Here is a 20,296-nt window from a genome sequence, read left to right as displayed (position 1 = left end):
AATCATTCCTGTTAAGATTAGGTCACTGTTAAAAAATAATAAAGTAAATAAATAAATAAAATATAACATAAAAATATTTTTGTACTAGCTGTAAATCAATAAGCTGCTGTTATGGAGGATTTTTGTCTTTCTCTAGCATATTACATGAGTGAAGTGATACCATTCTCATCAAAATTCATTATTTTGGTTTTCTTAGTAGCAGATATATTCTTGATGTTTTTTTTCTTAACTGTTAAATAAATGTTAATCTTAGTTTAATAAAGTTGCTAAAAAATGTCTGCAATGTATGTTATTCTCTATACCACAGACATTTGTATCATTTTTAAATGAGTTATCATGTCTGTATATTGATAGGTATATCCACTTAAATTATCATTCATATTTTAAATGTTTAAAGTGCTGTTGATAATTTTTTCTAATTAATATACAAGGGTGGGGGTCTGGAAACTTCTGATAAACACCTAGAACAAAATGATTATTAAAGTAACTGATATAACAAGAAAGAACATACTAGTAGCAGAGTTATGAAGGTAACTTATTTTCATATATTCTTATATCCTCATAGGTTCTTTCTTGTGGTTATATCAGTTGCTTTAATATTATTTTTATTCTAGGTGTTTATAAGAACTTTTTAGGATATATATATAATTTTGTATAAATGCTTTTTTATTTCCTCTATATGTATGTAGGCTAGGCCAATAACATCTATTGATCAGGAGACAGAGTTTGAAATCAAACATGAATTTGATACTTTTATTCGGCAAGAAGATGAGTATTTAACCAAAGCTAACCTTGGGTAAGAGAAAAAAATAGACTCTCTCTCTCTTTTTCTCTTTCCTTCTCTTCATGCTCAGTCATGCTGTTTAATGCAATCATTTTATTATCACTTATTATTATTATATTTTCTATCTCCATGGTGTCCATTAAATACTCATTGCAAAACACAGTTCCTCATTCTACTCATATATATTTTGTCTGTGCAGTCAAAGACTTGCTTTGCTGCTTGCTGGATTAAAAACACTGTACAGTACAAGACAGTTTATACTAGCATGTATTGCTAGCTGCAGATTTTAATGATCTTCATGCTGTGATGAGATTCAAATCAAGGTCATTTCCAACCAGAGGACACATAACACTTCATTCTTTCAACTGCACTATGGAAATATTATTAATTATTATTAAGACAGACCTCTAGGAAGTCAGAGACTCATTGAGGGAGGCCACATACTACACACCAGCTATCATACTTATTCTTGAATTCATTCACACTGCTTGCACCCACAACATCCAATGGCAATCCATTCCAATCATGCACCACCCTCTGAGAGAAAAATCTATCCCTCTCCTCCTTAGCAGCCTTCATTCTCAGCTTCCAAGGATGCCCTCTTATCCTTTCCCCACACTCCATAAATTGAAAAATTCCATCCATTGAAATCCTGTATGATCCTTTCAGAAATTTGTAAGTCTCAATCATATCACCCCTTTTTCTCCTGTTTGCTAGTATCTGCAGTCTACAATTCTCAATCTGTTTTCATAATCAGTTTTTTACAATCCTGATATCATTTTTAACACTCTCCTTTGTACTCTCTCCTATATCAGAATCACAATGGAAACCAGGAGACCAGACCTGCACACAATAGCCCAAGTGAGGTCTTATCAAGGCCTTATAAAGAGGCAAAATGATATCCTTATCTCCTATATCAGAATCACACTGGAAACCAGGAGACCAGACCTGCACACAATAGCCCAAGTGAGGTCTTATCAAGGCCTTATAAAGAGGCAAAATGACATCCTTATCTTTACATGTGAATGTTCGTTTCAGCATTGCTATTATCTTTTGAGTTGTATTTGCAGTCTTTGCCACATGGTCCCTGAACTTCAACTTCCTATCTATTAACACTTCAAGATCCTTTCCTCATCAGTTTCTTCTAGCATAATCCCACCAATATAATACGACATTGGATATCTAATCATGCCAAAGTAAATGACTTTACATTTACTGACATTGAACTGACACCCATTTTCCCATGCCCACAATTCCAGCCTACTCAAATCATTCTGCAAGTACTGCATATCAGCAGCATTCCTGATTACCATACCTATCTTTGCATCATCAGCAAATAGCTGTATGTCGCTTTTCAAATCCTTCCCAATATCATTAATGTACAGAGTGAATAACAGTGGACCAAGCACTGATCCTTGTGGTACACCACTTGTTATTTTTTTATTAATCTTTTGTACTGGTCATGAGCAGTACTACTCTTACATCACATCTAGACTTGATATAGGCTTAAGCCTTTACAAGTGTTTTACTTTATGCCTGTTCTAGTTATCATTGTGGTCATTCTCTGGTGGCAACACCTTGCCACCAGTGTGCTCTGTAGGGCCCTCAAGGAAAGAACTTTTATATCCTTCTGCATAAGCCCAAGCTATTTTAAGTCCTTAGAGCTATCTGCGCTCCATATGCCATGTAAAGAGATGGTGACGCTGGTAAACCTTGGAGTTTCCCCATGCTTCTCCCGTATCTCACTAACTAGATCTTGGCTATTTTTAGTTTACCTTATTATTATGTCTATAGGTTAGTGGGTGCTCTGTTCCCACCACCTGGGCATCAGTTACCCAAATGTCTCTACCTCTTTTAATCACTAAGTCTGGCTTATGCAAACCTGCGGAGGTCCTATAATGTGGTTCCACCGCGGTCTCCCAACCTTTGTTCTTAAAGTGGTTTTCAGAATGGAGACCAGTCATGACTGCACGTGGACCCCATGGGTGCAGAAGCAACACTGGGCTATATGAGACAATGTTTCACTGTAGTGTCATCCAGCTCTACAGTTTGAATCACCACTACCTCATTGAGCTGTGCGGGCTCGAGTGGGAAGGGCATTGATCCTCGTCCTGATAAGGTCAATATACTCAAACCCAGGGAGGAGTGTGGTGCCATCCCTTACCCAATCATGCTGGGGAGGCACCAGATATTGCTCTTTTAAAGAAGCACCATCAACAGAACAGTGCAGCAGAGATGCCCATCTCTTGTGTTCTGCAGGTGCTGACTCAATTAAGGTACCTTGATAATGGGACCAGCCTTTAGCCTGCCTATATTCTTCTTGTATTAATGGGCTATAGAAAGCCTCTCTGCAGATAGGGGAAGAAGATAGTTCTAACTTCGCAATTCTGGACAGGCGTGGGATCAGCCATCTAAGTGATGGAACCCCGAGCCCGCCCTTCACCCTTGCATGGAAATATGCAATAGGGGTGTCAGGTGACAGTCGGAGCCATGATCTCATGGCTGAATGGATAGCCCTGTCCATTCGTTTATTAAGTTTATTAAGCAGGTGACCAGAGGTATGGCTGTAACCATTTGGTTACAACCATACCTTAATGAAGTTGTTTAATAGGGAAATTTTCTTCATCATCTCCTAAATGGCTTATTTATGGTCACTATTTTTCATTATCAAAGGTACTTTAGAACACAAGGTTAGACTACCCAAAGAAATATAGTTTGCAACCTACCTTCATGGTAGTCCAAAAAGTTTATTTTACTTATTCTATGTCCCTATTCTGCTCTCCAGACTTATGGAGTACTTTCTTTTATGATATTCCTTACTTTGACAACAGGGAACAGCTAATTCACTTCCATGAATTCCTGGACTATGTTTGTGTCCTTAGGATGAACAAATTAAAATTGGTCATCTGCACTACTGATGATCCTGCTCACAGAATTTTTAAGAAGACAAAATTGTTAAATTTGCTTCCATTTTGATAGACACTTTGGAGAAACTTGCAAGGTCCTAAGAAATTAGCCTGTTATAAATAAAATTGCCAGCCTTTTTAGCAGAGTAGTTAGCATATCCAACTAACAGGCTTTAGGTTTGAATCTTGCTATGGGCATGGATGTTTGTGATTGTCTTTGGGTGGGAGATGAATTTCATTTCTCTCATGAGAACACCATCCCACTTATTGGAGACCTGAATTGGCTTGAAAAAGTTTCATGTTTGATCTCTAGAGCAGTTGCTGGACTATGTAAAAATTAGGTAAAAAATATAAAATATATATATATATAACCAATAAAATAAAAGGAAAAAAACCTTAGCCTGCTCACAGTACAAATCTACTATAGGTTTACAAATAAATCTTTTGTGGGTGGGAGCAACATAAAAAAAATGATTGCACTCCATATGTAAGGTTTTTCAAAACTATGGGGAACCTTAATGTTTATTAAACAACTTCCATTCCTCCATTAATTTTGAAAGAAATTATATGTCTAGTTAATTTTTACTTCTTTATTGTACTCTTCATATTTTATTAGCTTCAATGTAACTTACTACAACATAACCTTTACATATTGTGATATTATTCCAATTTAGCAAATTTGTACCAGTAGCTTTTTTTTTTTTTTTGCTTTCAATTATTCAGTTATTGCTTTCAAGTTGTTAAGAAGTTAGTCACCTGCATGTTACATTATCTCAGTGGTGGATATTTATCATTATTATTATTACACGAGAACCTCCATGGACTCCAAAGACTCATCACAGGAGACCCACACTATCCAAACAATATCTATTGTACTTATTCTTGAATACATTGACTGGCAAAGTACTCACAACAGACTCTGTCAACCAACCAACCATTCACTATTCTCCAAGTGAAACTCTATTCCTCACCCCCTTGCTAACCACACTCTTATTCAATTTCCAGGGATGATCTCTTGTTCTGCTCTCTCTAGCCGAGTGCTAAAAATTTCCTCTGCATCAATCCTATAAAGCTCTTTTAGTAACTTAAATGTTTCTATTATATCCCCTCTTTCCACCTATCAACCAACTTTTGCAACCCACATACATTTAATCTTTTATCACAGAACGGATTCCACAGATGACTCACCATCTTGCTCACCTCTGAATCCTCTCCATTACGTCCTCATCACCGAGAAACCCCAGGTGACCAGAGTTGAGCTCGTAATCCAGATGTGACCAGAGTTGAGCTCGTAATCCAGATGTGCCCATATCAAGGCTTTCTCAAGACTTAAAACCAAATAAGAATCCATAACTATTAAACAACACACTAACTGCTTGTTAGTGTGTTGTTTAATAGTTCAATAGCCAAGTATTCCTGTGAGCTGCCTTGGCCACCTTAGCAATATACTCTCTGAACTTTGACTGTCTATCTACCAACACCAATCTCTAGCTTTATCTATTTCCTGGAGTACATTTCCATAAGCATATCCAGCTTATAATCTTTACATCCCACAATGCATAAATTTGCGCTTAACACATTAAACTAGCATCCATTTTCTTTTGCCTATACTTTCAGCCTATTTAAATCATCGTCTCTACATTGCCTTGATTAATTATTAGCCACCCTCATATCCATATCATCAGCTTCATATCTATCCTCATTTATTCCAATTTGTACAACAGACTTCCATGTATTCCCCTGTCAGATGCCTTTGCAAAATATAGCAGCATAGCAAAAAATACAACATTGTGTAGCCATTCCCTCTATCCAACTTGGTCATCACTCTCTTTGAAAAAGTGAGTAAATTACTATGACTTTCCTTTCACAGAGCCATGCTAATCTCTCCACCTCTATAAAGCATCATTCCGGAATTCTGTCTTTGAAGCAATTTTCAATGTGTTTACCACCACTCCAAAGATACCGAGTGGTCTATAATATGTTGCAGCAGTCTTGGAGTCTCCTTTATGCAATGGAACTATTTTGCCCTCCAACCACTCTCTTGGACTTTACCAGAGCTGAGGCTTAAGTTAACCAGCGTAGTCAGAGGCAATGTCAATTCCTTTCTATATCCTTGTAATTATTATTTTTATTATGGGCAACTCCAAGGAGTCCTTAGACTCATCAAGGGAGGCCTTAAACATCATGTCAAGAACAACTATTCAACATCCACACAGTATCTATCATACTTTGCCTTGAACTCATTCACAGTCATCATGGACCCACAACAGACTCTGGCAGCTTACTCTACTCATTCACCACTCTCCAAGTAAAAAACTTAGTTCTAACACCCTTGATAACCACATTCTTGCCCAGTTTCCATGGATGGCCCCCTAGTCCTCCCACCACCAGTCCTGTTCTGAAAAATATCCTCTGAATTAATCTTATAGAAACCCTTCAGTAATTTGAATGTCTCAATCATATCACCCCTTTTGACCCTATCAACCAATTTCTGCACCCACAAATCTTCAACCTGTTCTCATTCATTCCATAGACCTGCTGTCATCTTGGTCACTTGCCTCTGGATCCTCTCCATTAAGAAGAAACCCTGGCACAGTAGTCAAGATGGGGTCTTATCAAGGCTCGATACAGAGGAACAATAACTTGCTTGTCTCTGCTCGTCAAACTATTCTTCAGTAACCAAGTGATTTGGTGAGCTGATTTAGCCACTTTTGCAATGTGCCCCCCTAAACTTCAACTACCTATCCACCAACACTCCCAAATCTCTGGCCTCATCAATCTCCTGGAGTACAGTTCCAATGTGGTATACTGCTGCTAATCTTTTCACCCCAAAATGCATAACCTTATACTTTGCCACATTAAATTGACATCCATTCTCCTTAGCCCAGTCCTCCAATCTATCCAAATCATCCTGCAAAATTTTGACATCATGTGCATTCACTATTGCTCTACCTTACTTTGCATCATCAGCAAACAAATGAACAGTTCCTCTCAGATCCTTTCCTATATCGTTAATGAAAAAATTACATAGTAGTGTTCAAGAACAGAACTCTGTGGCACACCACTAGTCACAGGCCATCTTTTGGACTCTACTCCTGAATAAACTACTCTCTGATATCTCTCCATCAACCACCCTCCTATCCATCTCACCAACCCTATATCCATCCCCATATGTTGTAGTTTAGTGATTAGAATTCCATGTGGTATCCTGTCAAAGGATTTAACAAGGTCCAGCAGTATCACTGTAAACCCATTACCCTTATCCGGTTCAGCCATCACTGTGTCATAAAACGTGAGCAAGTTACTGAGGCATGATCTACCCTTCACAAAACCATGCTGTCCCCCATACAGTATCCCATTTTCATCTATCCATTCCTGTATTTTTCTCTTGACTACTTTCTCCAAAACCTTGACAACGACTCCTGAAATGCTGATCGGTCAATAATTTGCAACAGCAGTCTTGGAACATTTATGCAGTGGAACTACTTTCCCCTCTTTCCACCCCTCTGGACTAACCGAGACCTGAGACTCAAAATAAGCAAAATGATCAAGGGCACTGACAATTCTTTAGCCACTTCACGTAAGATCCAAGCTGGTATACCATCCAATCCCACAGATGTATTCACATTAAGGTTTTGTAATGTACTATTCACCTCCATTTCGTTCACCTGAATTCCCATATAAGCTATTGGTTCTTTCATTCCTGCAATATCACCACCTGGGATGATATACTCCTGCAAACTGCTTGCTCAGTAATTTCACTATATCAACTGATTCAGTTACCTCCCTACCATCGGCATTCCTTAAAATCATTCTACCGTATGCATTTTTTTCTTTTACTTGCAACATATCGAAAAAACTTTTTGGGATTCTCTTTAGCTTGCGTGGCTAATTTCCTTTCATAATCTGCTTTTGCTTTTCTCATCACACTCATTACCCTTCTAGCCTGTGCTTTATGCTGTTCATGGACCTGCAGGTCACCTTTCTCCTTAAATTCCCTCCACAGTTGTTTCTTTTTTTTCAGCTCAAGCTTAGTGGTGTTATTCATCCTTATAACCCCTACTTGATTTACTATCCGGACTCTAGATATATATATATATATAGTCAGCCGTTACCTCCTTCAAACACTCCTTTACCGTTTCCCATGCACTATCAACCTCCAGCCCTTGCAGTTTTACATGCCATGGCACTGAACCAAGCAATCTCCTAAGCTTGTCATACTTACCAGCCCGGTAATTCCACATGTTCCCTTTCTTAATTGAAAATTCCACACATTTAGCCACCTCCCAGGTCGAGATCTTATGATCACTCTCACCAATTGGTGGCAACATGGTTATATTCATTATGGTCAAATTCTCAGATGATTACTAGGTCAAGCACTCTCGAACCCCTAGTATATTCCATTACATGCTGTCTCAGGTAGTTATCCCTTAATAACATTGCATAAAATCCAATTCCTTCCTCCCATGTGTCCTCTCCTCCTTCCAATCAGTGTCACCATAGTTGAAATCCCCCATAATAATTATTTCCCTCCTTCCACTCATTGCATCTATTTGTCTATTTTTACTGTCTTCACCATCTATTCCGTCACATGGTCTATAGCAGCATGCAACTGTATATTTTGTTCTACTAGTCCAGTCTCACACCAAATAGCCTAAAATGTGCTCTCTTCACTATCCTGCAGTTCAACTTTAATTTTCCTTGGCTGCAGTTCATCAGCTATCATCAATAACACTCCCCCCCCCATTCTTTTCTCTCTGTCCCTCCTGAACACACTATACCATTCACATTCTATCCCACTAACTATATCATCTTCTGTCAGCCATGTCTCACTAATGCCAATAACCTTTGGCCAGGAAGAGCCAACTAAGGCCAAAAATTCTTCCTTCTTGTTCCTAATACTCCTGGCATTAGTATACATGAAGTGCAGAAGCCCATTAGTCCCACCACTATCTTGATGCCTTATACTAACTATTCCATTCTGATTTTTTGTCCTATGTACTAGCTCAGGCATATTATAGACATCTTACACTCAACTGCCTAACTGATGTCTGCATATCCCTCCCCCCATAATAGCTCTAGTTTCCCTGATTCTGCACATCCACTTTCACTTCATGACCTGCACATAAAGTCATTTGCAATTATGGCCCTCCTTCTCAACACTTGTCTGTCATACCACGGCAACAGACTCACTATCTTAACTTTCTCACTCTTTTCTTTTGCTGCCTCTAGTAATTTCTTCAGGTCCTCTATAATAGCAAATTTTTCACCTTTTAAACTATTTGTTCCTGCCACTACTATCATTTCTTTCACCCTCTGCTTTTGTGCTCTAATAGCCTCACTTACATCCTTAATTTTCGCACCAGGTAAGTATGATTTTATCGAACTCTCATCTATTACATTTCTTACTAGTGAATCACCGTACAACACTCGCTCTTTCATTTTCCTTTCACTCTCGATCATGCTCTCATTTTTCTTATCACACATTCTCTTCTTTCTGTTAGCTGATGCACTTGGTAAACAATTTTGTAATCACTCCAGCTGTCGCTTCGCCCTATGTATCACTGCACGCAACCGTGTGATCTCCCTCATTGCAACTAACTCTTCATTTTTTTATCACTCAACCCATTCTCATGCTCTGTACTTTCACTCTCTCTCTCTTTCACTCTCACCCTCAACACTGCTCTCAATGCTATCTGGCACTACATCTCAAATTTCTATCATATCACTATTTTCTATCACATTATGGCTTTCATCTATTACATCAATCTTTCTACCTGAGACACACTTCAAATCCTTGCATTCTTGACACTTTCGGCACATTTTCCCACCACCATCATTATCGAACCAGCCGCTCTCGGAAAAGCATACTTCCTGCAGACGTTACACTGAATGAACTCCCTTGGGTTAAATTTATTCAACAAAGACAGCAATGATTTGGATGCCATTACCTTTCTACTCATTGGTACCATGTGCTATGCTGCGTATGTATCTTAAGTTTTAAAAGAGGTATACCGTGAGTAGACATATTTAATATAAAATACAAAATTAATAACAGAAAAAACTCAATTTTGTACGTATGTATTTTATCAAAATACTAATTTTTAACACCAATTAAAACAACTTTTTATGCTAAACAGATTAACTCTGCAATATAATATAATTCTAGCACAATTATTAACTGATAATGCTATTTTTTTTAAACTAAATAACTTATCTTTCGCAGCTCTTCAAACGTAGTCCCACCATCACGTGCCCCCAAGAGATCAAATACATGAGCTAATATCTCATCTAATCCCATGACCATATCTGCATTGAGATTCTGCAATATCCTAAATATTTTTCATTTATCAACTTCTCTTCTTGCATCAATCCATGTCAGAGCACTGCCGTCACTTGGATGACAGATCTTTGCAAAATGGCCGCTCGTTAACTCAACTATTTTGTCTTCTTCTTCTGTCATCAGAAGAAGAAGACAAAATAGTTTTAGTTGTAGACAAAATTTTGCCTACAACTCATTAAATTTGTTTTTCCATAGTTATTCTTCTTTCACTTGCCTCATAGTGAAAGAACTCTTTTGGGATTTCCTTTACTTTCGTTTCTGCGGTTTGCACTACTGTTTGTGAGTATGCTGATCACCTTTTTTCTTATATGTATACCATCCACAACATTTTTTTTTTATTTGCAATCTCCTGTTTAATGATACTACCCATCCATCTAACTTCTGAACTGATTTATCTTCTTGTTGAGTGTACAGCCTAATATTGCTTCCTTCAGATAGCTCTTGATGATTTCTTATGTGCTACCAGTGCTTTTATATATATATATATATATTTTAAAAAAAAGTGTCAGCACTTTCATGCTTTACTAGCAGGAAAAATTAATATTTAAAGGCCATGAAAAGAAACTAAAAATTATTTACTGATATTGCTACTTTATAATATGACATTTGATGAGATTTAATGACATTTGTTAGCAGCAATAGTAAGCTGTATTCCACGGGTGAAGAAGCGGTCGCAGTTTGGTTTCTGTTTGATATCGTTTGGATGACAAACGATATCAAACAGAAACTGCAGTTGAAAAAGAGATTATGGAAGAGATATAAGGAGAGGATGGAGGACAGATACACAAAGAATATAAGACACAGGCCAGGAGAGTGACCAGAATGTTGAGGAAGGCAAAACTGGAATATGAGAAGAGATTGGCACTAAGATCCAAAAAAATCCAAGGAATTTTTTAGCTGTGTGGTCAGTAGGCCAAGAAATGATTCTGGAAGAATGACATTGTGGGATAAAAATAGGAATAGAGTGACTGATGCAGAGGAAATAGTGGAGTTGTTCAATGAGCACTTTATTGGAGTATTTCATCCTAGAGAAGGTTTTAATACTAGAGGGATAAGGGAAGTTCAGGGTTTAGAGAAGAGTGTGTTTCAAATACTGAGTACTCTGGATACCAGTAAAGCTGTTGGACTGAATGGTATTTCACCATGGGCTTTGAGATTTTGTGCTAAAGAACTGACAGCTCCGTTGACCTGGCTTTTCAATAACAGTCTGGCTGTGAGAAAGGTGGCCAGGAATGGAAGGAAGGTAAGATAGTGCTGCTGCATAAGGGCAGTAGCAGACTGGGAGTGTCTAATTATAGGCCTATTTGTGTGTCATCAGTAGTTAAGTTCTTGGAGAAATTAGTGAGGGACTATATACAGCACTGGGCAGATGAGGGTGATGTTCTGTGAGAATCAACATGGATTTGTTAAGGAGCACTCTTGCTTTAATATGATTGCCTTTTATAATAAAGTGACAAGAGCAGTTGATGAGGGAAAGGCATTTGACAGGGTGCCACATGATAAGCTGATATGAAGTTGCAGCACATGGATTTAAATATCGGGTTAGTCAAATGGATTCAGCAATGGCTGACTGATAGGTATCAGAGAGTTGTGTATGGTGGGGCAATATCAAGCAAGCAGAAGGTTACAAGTGGGGTGCTACAGGGATCAGTACTGGGAGCTGTATTGTTCAACCTCTATATCAGTGATATTTGCAATGGAAGAGGACATTCAGTTGTTTGCAGATGATGTGATGCTGGGAAGGGTTATCAGTAATAGTGCAGATGTGTCAGCCCTGCAAGAGGATTTGAATAAACTAGACAGATGGGCAAATGAATTGGGGGGGGGGGGCTCAATGCAGCAAAATGTGAATTTTGAGGTTTGGGATCCATCGATGGGAGGATGCATACTCGATTGGAGGAGCTGTACTGATGTAGGTTACGGGAGATAAGATCTGGGGGGTGATGATTGATACAAAACTGAAATTCAGGGAGCATATTGCAAAGGTAGTGAGGGTAACTCAGAGGATTGCTGCAATACTGAGAAGGATGCTGACCTGCAGAGATAAAAGAGTTATCATTCCGTTGTATAAGACCCTGATCAGACCACACTTGGACTATTGTTCTCAGATTTGGTGCCCAGGATTTGAAGGGGATAAATTGACTGTGGAAAGCGTACAGATACGGATAACAAAGATGGCTTCAGGACTGTACAATATGAGTTATGAGGATTGACTGAGGGAGTGTGGATTGCAGAATTTGGTGGATAGAAGAAGGAGAGATGATATGATCGAGACTTTTAAACTGTTGAGAGGCAGTTACAGGTTAGACATTGAAGAGTTCTTCTTTCACTTGGTGGAACGGCTGGAAGGAGCAATGACAAGGGGCCATCTCTGGAAGTTATGAAAGGAGGCTGTGCTCATTAGAGTGAGGAGTGGTTTCTTTGCATAGAGGGTGATTGAACCTTGGAATACATTGCCTGAGAGAGTGGTTGGAGCAAGAATGGTCAATGTGTTCAAGGAGTGGTATGATAAACTTTGTGTTTCCTAAAATTGACCCCCTGCGATGAGTCTTTTGACTCCATGGAGGCCTGGATAGTAATAATAATAATAATAATTTTTGGAATATGAACAAATTAAGTATATAACCAGCCTGGTTGGCTGAGTGGTTAGCATGTCCGCTCTACATCCAAAAGGCTGTGGGTTTGAATCCCACCATATGCATGGATGTTTGTGATTGTCTGTGAAAATACTAGTAGTGGTGGTGGCAGTGGGTATTAGATACCGTTGGAGTAGATGATGTAATTCAGTGTAGTTGGTGGATTGAGTGGTGGAGATAAAGAACTGTAGAATAGGTGCCCTCCTTCGATGACTCTTTGGACTCCTTGGAGGTGTCACATAATAATAATAACAACAACACGTAGTTTATTAAGCATATTAAGTTTATGTTACAGGTTTATAAAAAATAAGTAAAATATGTGTGATGATTTTTTTAATAAAAAATTTCCAAATTTTTACGTTATCATAAGTTCTCATAAGAGGTTGGCTTATGGAGAAGAAGTGGAACCCAGGAAAAGGCAGGTGACTGTGATGGGCCACAGGGTTATGTACTTAGGCTTCTGCTATTTAATTTGCATTATATATTACATTAATTATACAGAAAATGATTTAAAAGGAGAAAATCTAAGGAGCAATATTTAAGGGGAAATATGTGATGAAAGCATGTTTCCTGGTGTGAAGGTCAAGGCTGTTAGGGAAACTATTATTTTGCAGTGGGGAGCGGTGAAAGAATTCATTGTTTAAATAGGCACGAATGATTTGAAATATGCAATGAGAGATGAGAGGGAGAAAGTAAAGATGGTGAGTCTGCTGTCTCTGTATGATAGAACAGAATTTAGAAGAAGGGCCGTGGTTGCTAATAGGTCAGTGAGAAAATTATGCAGGAGGAATGGTGTGCAAAACACCATTTTGTGAGAACAACACAAAGAAAGTGGTGTTCTGTGAGAATTTGGAAGTGCAAATTCAGGGCTAGAAATATTAGGGGGATGCAATCAAACATGGGTCTAGCCCAGGGTCGGCAAACTGCGGCTTGCGAGCCACATGCAGCTCTTTGGGTACGTACATGTGGCTCTGAAGTAAAATTGAAAATGAAAATAAAACTATCATAGTTTCATTTATAAAATTTTTAAAGGATTTTATTCACATAATGGTGATTTCATTTGTTTTATAGGTCTCGCAAAACATCGTAGCACTAAGATGCACGATGTCAGGGAGGGGAAAGCGAGTGTGGAGAGGGGTGTACAGAGGGAGTGGAGAGGATGGTTAAGCACATGATAGGCAGGGCAGCCAAACAAAGTGACTAATGAGGATTAGGTTTAAGAGTGTCTCAACATCTGAGGTCATTTGCAGAGCAACAAAGTGATTAATAAGTGAGCGCACAGCTTCCTCTACTGGGCATGGCAACGTTGGCAATGCCGAAATGTGAAAGCGGAGTCCGTGTCGCTTTGCTGTTTTTGCAACTTAGTATTCTCTTTTGGCTGCGTGCATCCAGAAACTGCATTAATTTTATTTAAAATCTCTGCATTGTTTTTAAAATCCCAAAAACGTTCTTCAAATGCATTAACAAAACAACATTTTATGTATTCACCATCTGTGAATGGTTTTCCTCTCTTAGGTGATCTCCTGACTCACTACGAAGCTTGCAACATTACCATCATTGGAAGACTCTCTCCACTAATTAAATACAAACTTGATTTTTCAACATTTTTCTGAAGTTCTTCAACTGCTCTCTTTCTCGTGTCACTGACAGGATATTTTCTGGCAAATGTGGCATGTTTTGTAGCGAAGTGTCTCTCCAAATTTGTCTTTTTTTGTGTGCCAGTTTTTGTTGGCAAATAAGACAGGTTGGAAGGCCATCTGAGTTCGAGATAAACACGAAAGATTCAGTTTTAAAGTCATGATGCTCGTCTGTTGTTTTGCATAGTTTTTTCTTCGAAGTCATGTTGAAAAGCACCCTAAACAATATATTTTATTTAACACGTTATATAAATACGTTATATAAAAAGAAAATAAAAAGAACTAAGTGATTATTCAAAATAATAAATGACAATAATTCGAAAATATAATAAAAATAAATCTCACCAGTAATACGTTTTATTGTAATAGTTGCACATGAAATATAATAATAATAATACTTGCCAGGTTGCCTTTATCACCTTAAAAACATACCATTATCTGCCAAAACAGTAGCAGATAGGACAGTTACAATGCCCTCAAATGTGATGAACCAACAAGTTGAAAACATTAAATTAGCTTCAGCTTTATCAATTGCTATAGATGAGTCTTGCGACATCAAGAACACAGCCCAAGTTTCCCTTTTTGTGTGGTATATATCATCTGAGAGTCCGAGAGAAGAACTTCTGGGATTATTGCTACTAAAGGGCCAAACGCGTGGAGAGGACATAGCAAATGCCGGTCCTTGAATGCATGGAAAAAAATTATGTCCCACTCAATAAAATTGTGCCAATTGCAACCGATGGTGCAAAAAGTATGATGGGAGCGAAAAAGGGTTTTATTTCAATTTTAAAAGGAAAAATTAATCATTAAGTGATTATTTTCCATTGTATACTCCACCAGGAAGCACTTTGTGCACAAACATTTACAGAAGAAATTGGTAAAATTATGGAATTGGTAATTAAGATTACCAACACCATTATAGCAAGGGGACTTAACCATCGACAATTTAAAGATTGCCAAATGAAATGGAGAGTGAGTATTCATATCTTCTCCAGTACAACAGGATTCGATGGCTTTCCAGAGGTGACATGTTAAAGCATTTTGCATCTTGCATAAATGAAATCAAACTGTTCCTCGACAACAAGGATGTTCAATATCCAGAATTAACAGAAGATCAGTGGTTGCAAAAATACTTTATGGTGGACGTTACATCACAACTGAATCAGCTTAATTGTAAATTACAAGGCAAAGGAAATACTTCTTTTTCAATGCTAGAGGAAGTTATTTCATTTGAAAAGAAATTGATTCTGTTCGCTGAAGATTTAGAGAGGGGAACTTTAGTTAAGTTCCCAAACTTGTCTCAATATCACCAAGAAAACAATACCCTCATTAACAAAGATTATTTCAAGACAGCAGTTTTAAACATGAGAGAATCTTTTCTTCGAAGGTTTCAGGAATTCAGAAATAATAAAGCAACTCTAGCTTTTATTACAAATCCTCTTAATGCCAGTGTGAAGGAATTAAATTTTTCTCCGTTTGATATTGACACGGCTAATTTTGAAATACAATTGCTGGACTTGACAAGCAAAGACTAATGGAGCTCCAAATTTGTATGTCTTGGTACTGCAATAGAAGAACTGGAAAAAGAAAAATGGAGACTGATTTCACAGCGCAAGCAGACTGCTATAAAAGAACTACAGAAGGCAGACTCAATGATTTTCAATACTTGGAATAGTCTTCTGGACTCATATCATGAGTTGAAAAAATTTGCATTTGGTGTTCTCAATATCTTCGGGTCTACATATTTATGTGAGCAATTCTTTTCTAACATGAATTTTATTAAATGTAAATTGAGGAGCCAAATTATTGATGCCAACTTGGAATCGTGCCTTAAGTTAAAAACGACTAGTTATAAACTTTCTAAGGAAATGCAAGCTCATTGCTCACACTGATTAAAACCAATGAGAGCAACTTTTTGTGGGATTTTTTCTTCATTTAATAAAGATATAATTAATATTATAACTTGTTATATATTACGATAAATTTACTATAATATTACTTTAAATTTTCCTTATTTGTAAAAATATATTATTTTAATAAAAAATAAAAATAATTTTTAAAAAAATATAGCCTATTGCCAGAAACAAATGAGTGAGTGAGTGCAGATATGATCGTGATTGGCTGGGTACAGTTTCCTAGATTTTCAATTAGTTGGTAATGACATTATGCACGGGTAACTGTAGATCCAAGTGGATGCTGATATGCATGTATATGAATGCTAGAAGTATCAGAAATGAAGGAGAAAAAGCTTTTGACATTGGCTTGTCTTGGGAAAAATTATTTACATCAGTGAGACAGAGTTGACAGAAAATGATACAGGGATAGAATGTAAAGAGTATTGTATTTTCAGAGGGAATAGGACAGGAGGAGAAGGAGGGATATTACTAATGATAGCTGAAAAACTTCAGCCAACAAAAATAGAAGTTATCTGGTGTGAGAGAAGGGGAAGGAATTCAGAGAAAGATGTGGATGCCATGTATCAGCAAATTAGCACAATGAATACAGGCCAAGCAATTATTATGGATAGCTTTAACTATGGGGATATAGATTGGAAGAAGGAAAGAGCATACAGCAAGATGGAAATTGAATTTATACATGGGGAAATAGAATTTATTTATTTATGGTGAATGAGTTTAATGAGATATATGATAGGTATTGTGTGAATAATAGTTACTGTGAGTCTCCCACAATCAGTCTTTGACTCCATGGAGATACCTATATAATAATAATGATATCCAGTTGTTTACTAGTGATATAAGACATATCTGTCAATTGAATGTGGCAAAATGCAAGGTTATCTTTTTTGGAGAAGATTACAAACTATATATCACATTAGTGGAACTGTACTCCATGAAAGTCTTGCATCTAGATTTTATTATTATTATTAACATCCAACCTCAATGGAGTCAGAGAATCATTGTGGGAGATTTGCACATCATTGCACACAGTGCTCATCCAACCATGCCTTAAAATGATTCAATGTGTCGACATTCACAACACACTCAGGCAATACATTTCACTCACTAACCACTCTCCATGATTGGCGAGTGGAATGCATTCAGGGTTTGAATACAGAGATTTGTTAATAGAAGAAGAAGAGGAGGGGGATATGATTGCCACATACAAGTTGGTGAGGGGTTATTGCCAAATTAATGTGGAGGTCCATAAATCAGAGGGAGGCAAGGGTAGAACTGTAGGCTATCCCTGGAAGCTGTATAAGGAGGGTGTAAGCTGGGGAGTCGGAAGCAGGTTCTTTGCATGGAGAGTGATTGATGAGTGAAATGCATTTTGTGAAAATGTGGTGAGTGTGGAAACTGTGAATGGGTTTAAGGCACAGTTTGATGATCTTTTTCCATAAACCAATATAAACCTCCTGTGATGAGTCCTTTGACTCCATGGTGGTCAGATGTTAATAATAATAATAACAATCACGCTGTCATCTAGCCTAATGGCATGGTATCTTCAGAACACTAAATCATAGAGCCGAAGTTGTTTTTTTTTGTTACACAACTTTTGCTACAGATACTACCTTTGCCACACTATTTTGGCCAATGGCTATAGCTTCTTCAAAATACATAAAATACTACATATAACCCCTACTTCTTCCCCCCCCCCATGAACACATGATACTAAAGCATTACTATTCCAATCCCACATATCTAAGGTACATCAGAAAAGGTAGCTAAAGTATTAAAGAAATATAACCACAACTTCACATTCAAAATACGTTTCCAACTAATAACCCTAATCTGCTCTCTAAAGGATGAACCTTAGACAAGTGGAACTTCAAATTCCTGATTTTTGCTGGTTCTTAATATATGAATCTACTGATGCCAGTTATAACTAGAAGGTATGCAGGAAATCTTTTTAAAATAAATTCAGAAATATATGTTCTGTAGATTTATGTGAAATGCTTTATTTTAGTTCCTGAAAAACTGGTGAGATTTTAACTCATATTTGAATTCATCATGTCAAAAATAATCAAGACTCACTTACTTTTGTTTCAAGGCAAATTGGAAATTTTTAATTACTGAGTATAATTTTTATGATTGAATGATAATTTTTTATTATTTATTTATGTTTGTGATTTGATAATTCATCAGTGAAGTAATGCCTGGTGCCACAAGTCCTCTTGGTCTCAATATCTATTCTAGATTGATTGCTACAACATTTCTGGTATGTTAAACTTTCCTGACATAATTTTGAGAGAATATTTATTATTTTTTTAAATAATTTTTTATGATGCTTATCTATATTTGCATGTTAATATAGTTTTGCATATACATTATTTTGTTTTTGAAAAATGTATGAAAATACTGTTGCAATAGCTTTTCTTGTTGAACCAATTCATTCTTCATGTGCTGATACAGTTATTATACTATAGATCCCCAATCCACCTCTTAAAATTTCTCTTTATCTGAAAGAGACTACATTATAACCCTAGCAGGAGCACAGCACAACACAATGCAGTTAATGGCTATGCAATGCTATGGTCTTCTTGAAAATCCATACATATAAAGGAGACATCAGTTGAGCACAGTGTTCAGTTTGAAAAATAGCACATGAAGCTGAGCTTAAAGGTTGAAGCCTTTAAGATAACAGGATTTCATGCTCAGTGACATTCACAGTGATACTTAAATTGAAAAACCTGATCTGGATAATGGAAAAGAGGAACTTTGAGTGAATGAATCTCAATACTGTTTTCATCAGTTAACATATGCTATGAGCAGGACTACATCCTTTACTGCTGTAAAGCACAGTGTTAGAAGTATGATGGTATGGGTGTGTTTCTTGTGCTATGAAATTGACCTACTGGTTTTTATAAGTGCTTCCATGAAGAGTGGTATACTTTCACAATCTGATAAAGACCATGTGGTCAGACCACAAAAAGTCATTAACATATCTAGTTTTCTTTTTTTTTTCTTCTTTTTTTCACATAATTCTGTAATGTAATATGAAATTAGTTTTCTGGTTTTTATAAGTGCTTCCATGAAGAGAGATGTATCTGATAAAATCCAGATGTACTCTTCTGGATTTTATCAGATTGTTCTCACAATCTGATAAAATCCTGAAGATGAATTTCTTCTTGCATTACAGAATTATGTGATGAAAGACCACTTCTATCTCAGTGTCTCATCACTGTGGGCTCGACACTACTGCTCGACCTGATGACTGCAGAGTTAATTTCCTGTGAAACTAAATGCTGGGATGCAATTGAAAAGTAGGCCTGCACTTTATGAAGAGTTAGTATTTTGATCTTTATATTTCACCAGTGCTCCAGTAACTTTGAATAATAATGTAGATTACTGCAACTAATTGTAATATTATATGACAACTCCAGTTACTTTATGGACTGGCACTACTAGATCAGTTATTTGTTTACTAAATTTGAAGTGTACCTCATGGAAGTTAGAGTGGTTAGTTTGTTGTAGTATATTTTTCAAGTTCAATTTCGCATAGGACATTTGAGTGACTCATCAGCTTTTAAAAAAACGATTTTCAGTAGCTCTCCCTGAAAACTATAAATGATCATAAGCATCATAATAGTTGAGTTCTCACAGAAATGTCAGAAATATTGACATTTGAAAAATATACTACAACATGAACAGTTATGAGAGCCTGCTAGCGTAATGTGTATTCAGTCATGTACATTATTATTATTATTATTATTATTATTATTATTATTATTATTATTATCATCCCTTGAGAAACGGTTGAGAAGAATTGTGGAAGAAAAGCTTGGTGAAGAACAAGCTGGATTCAGGCCAAATAGAGGCTGTCAGGATCAGATCTTCACTTTACGACAAATAGTCGAGAAAGCATGGGAATATAACAAAGATCTGTATTTAAGTTTTGTCGATTTGGAAAAGGCATATGACAAGGTGCCAAGAGAGAAGCTATTCAATACGCTGCAGTTATATGGTGTCAATGGGGCATTATATCAAGCAATAATTAGTCTTTATTTGAGTTGTGAGTCAGCAGTTAGAATT

At 37.0% G+C, this 20,296-nt stretch overlaps 1 protein-coding gene across 7 annotated transcripts in view; it reads left to right on the top strand.

The window, feature by feature from the left end:
* The window catches only part of LOC150100549 (uncharacterized), an 844,187-nt gene that overhangs the window by 408,884 nt on the left and 415,007 nt on the right, over positions 1-20,296 (top strand). For all 7 annotated transcript variants that reach the window (XR_016549159.1, XM_090401348.1, XM_090401347.1 and 4 more), the window contains 2 exons: positions 690-796; positions 18,410-18,482. Coding sequence is in view for 6 of the 7 variants with exons in the window: in XM_090401348.1 (XP_090257474.1) it covers positions 690-796; positions 18,410-18,482 (180 nt within the window). In the remaining variant the exon portion in view is untranslated. The remainder of the gene's footprint in view (positions 1-689; positions 797-18,409; positions 18,483-20,296) is intronic.

The sequence above is a fragment of the Typopeltis vanoorti genome, chromosome 12, assembly GCF_054136105.1.
Source record: "Typopeltis vanoorti isolate ZY-2024b chromosome 12, IOZ_Tvanoo_1.0, whole genome shotgun sequence".
NCBI classification, from domain to species: Eukaryota; Metazoa; Arthropoda; class Arachnida; order Uropygi; family Thelyphonidae; genus Typopeltis; species Typopeltis vanoorti.
The sequence above is the reverse complement of the archived record's forward strand: the minus strand, read 5'-3'. Positions and strand labels throughout refer to the sequence as shown.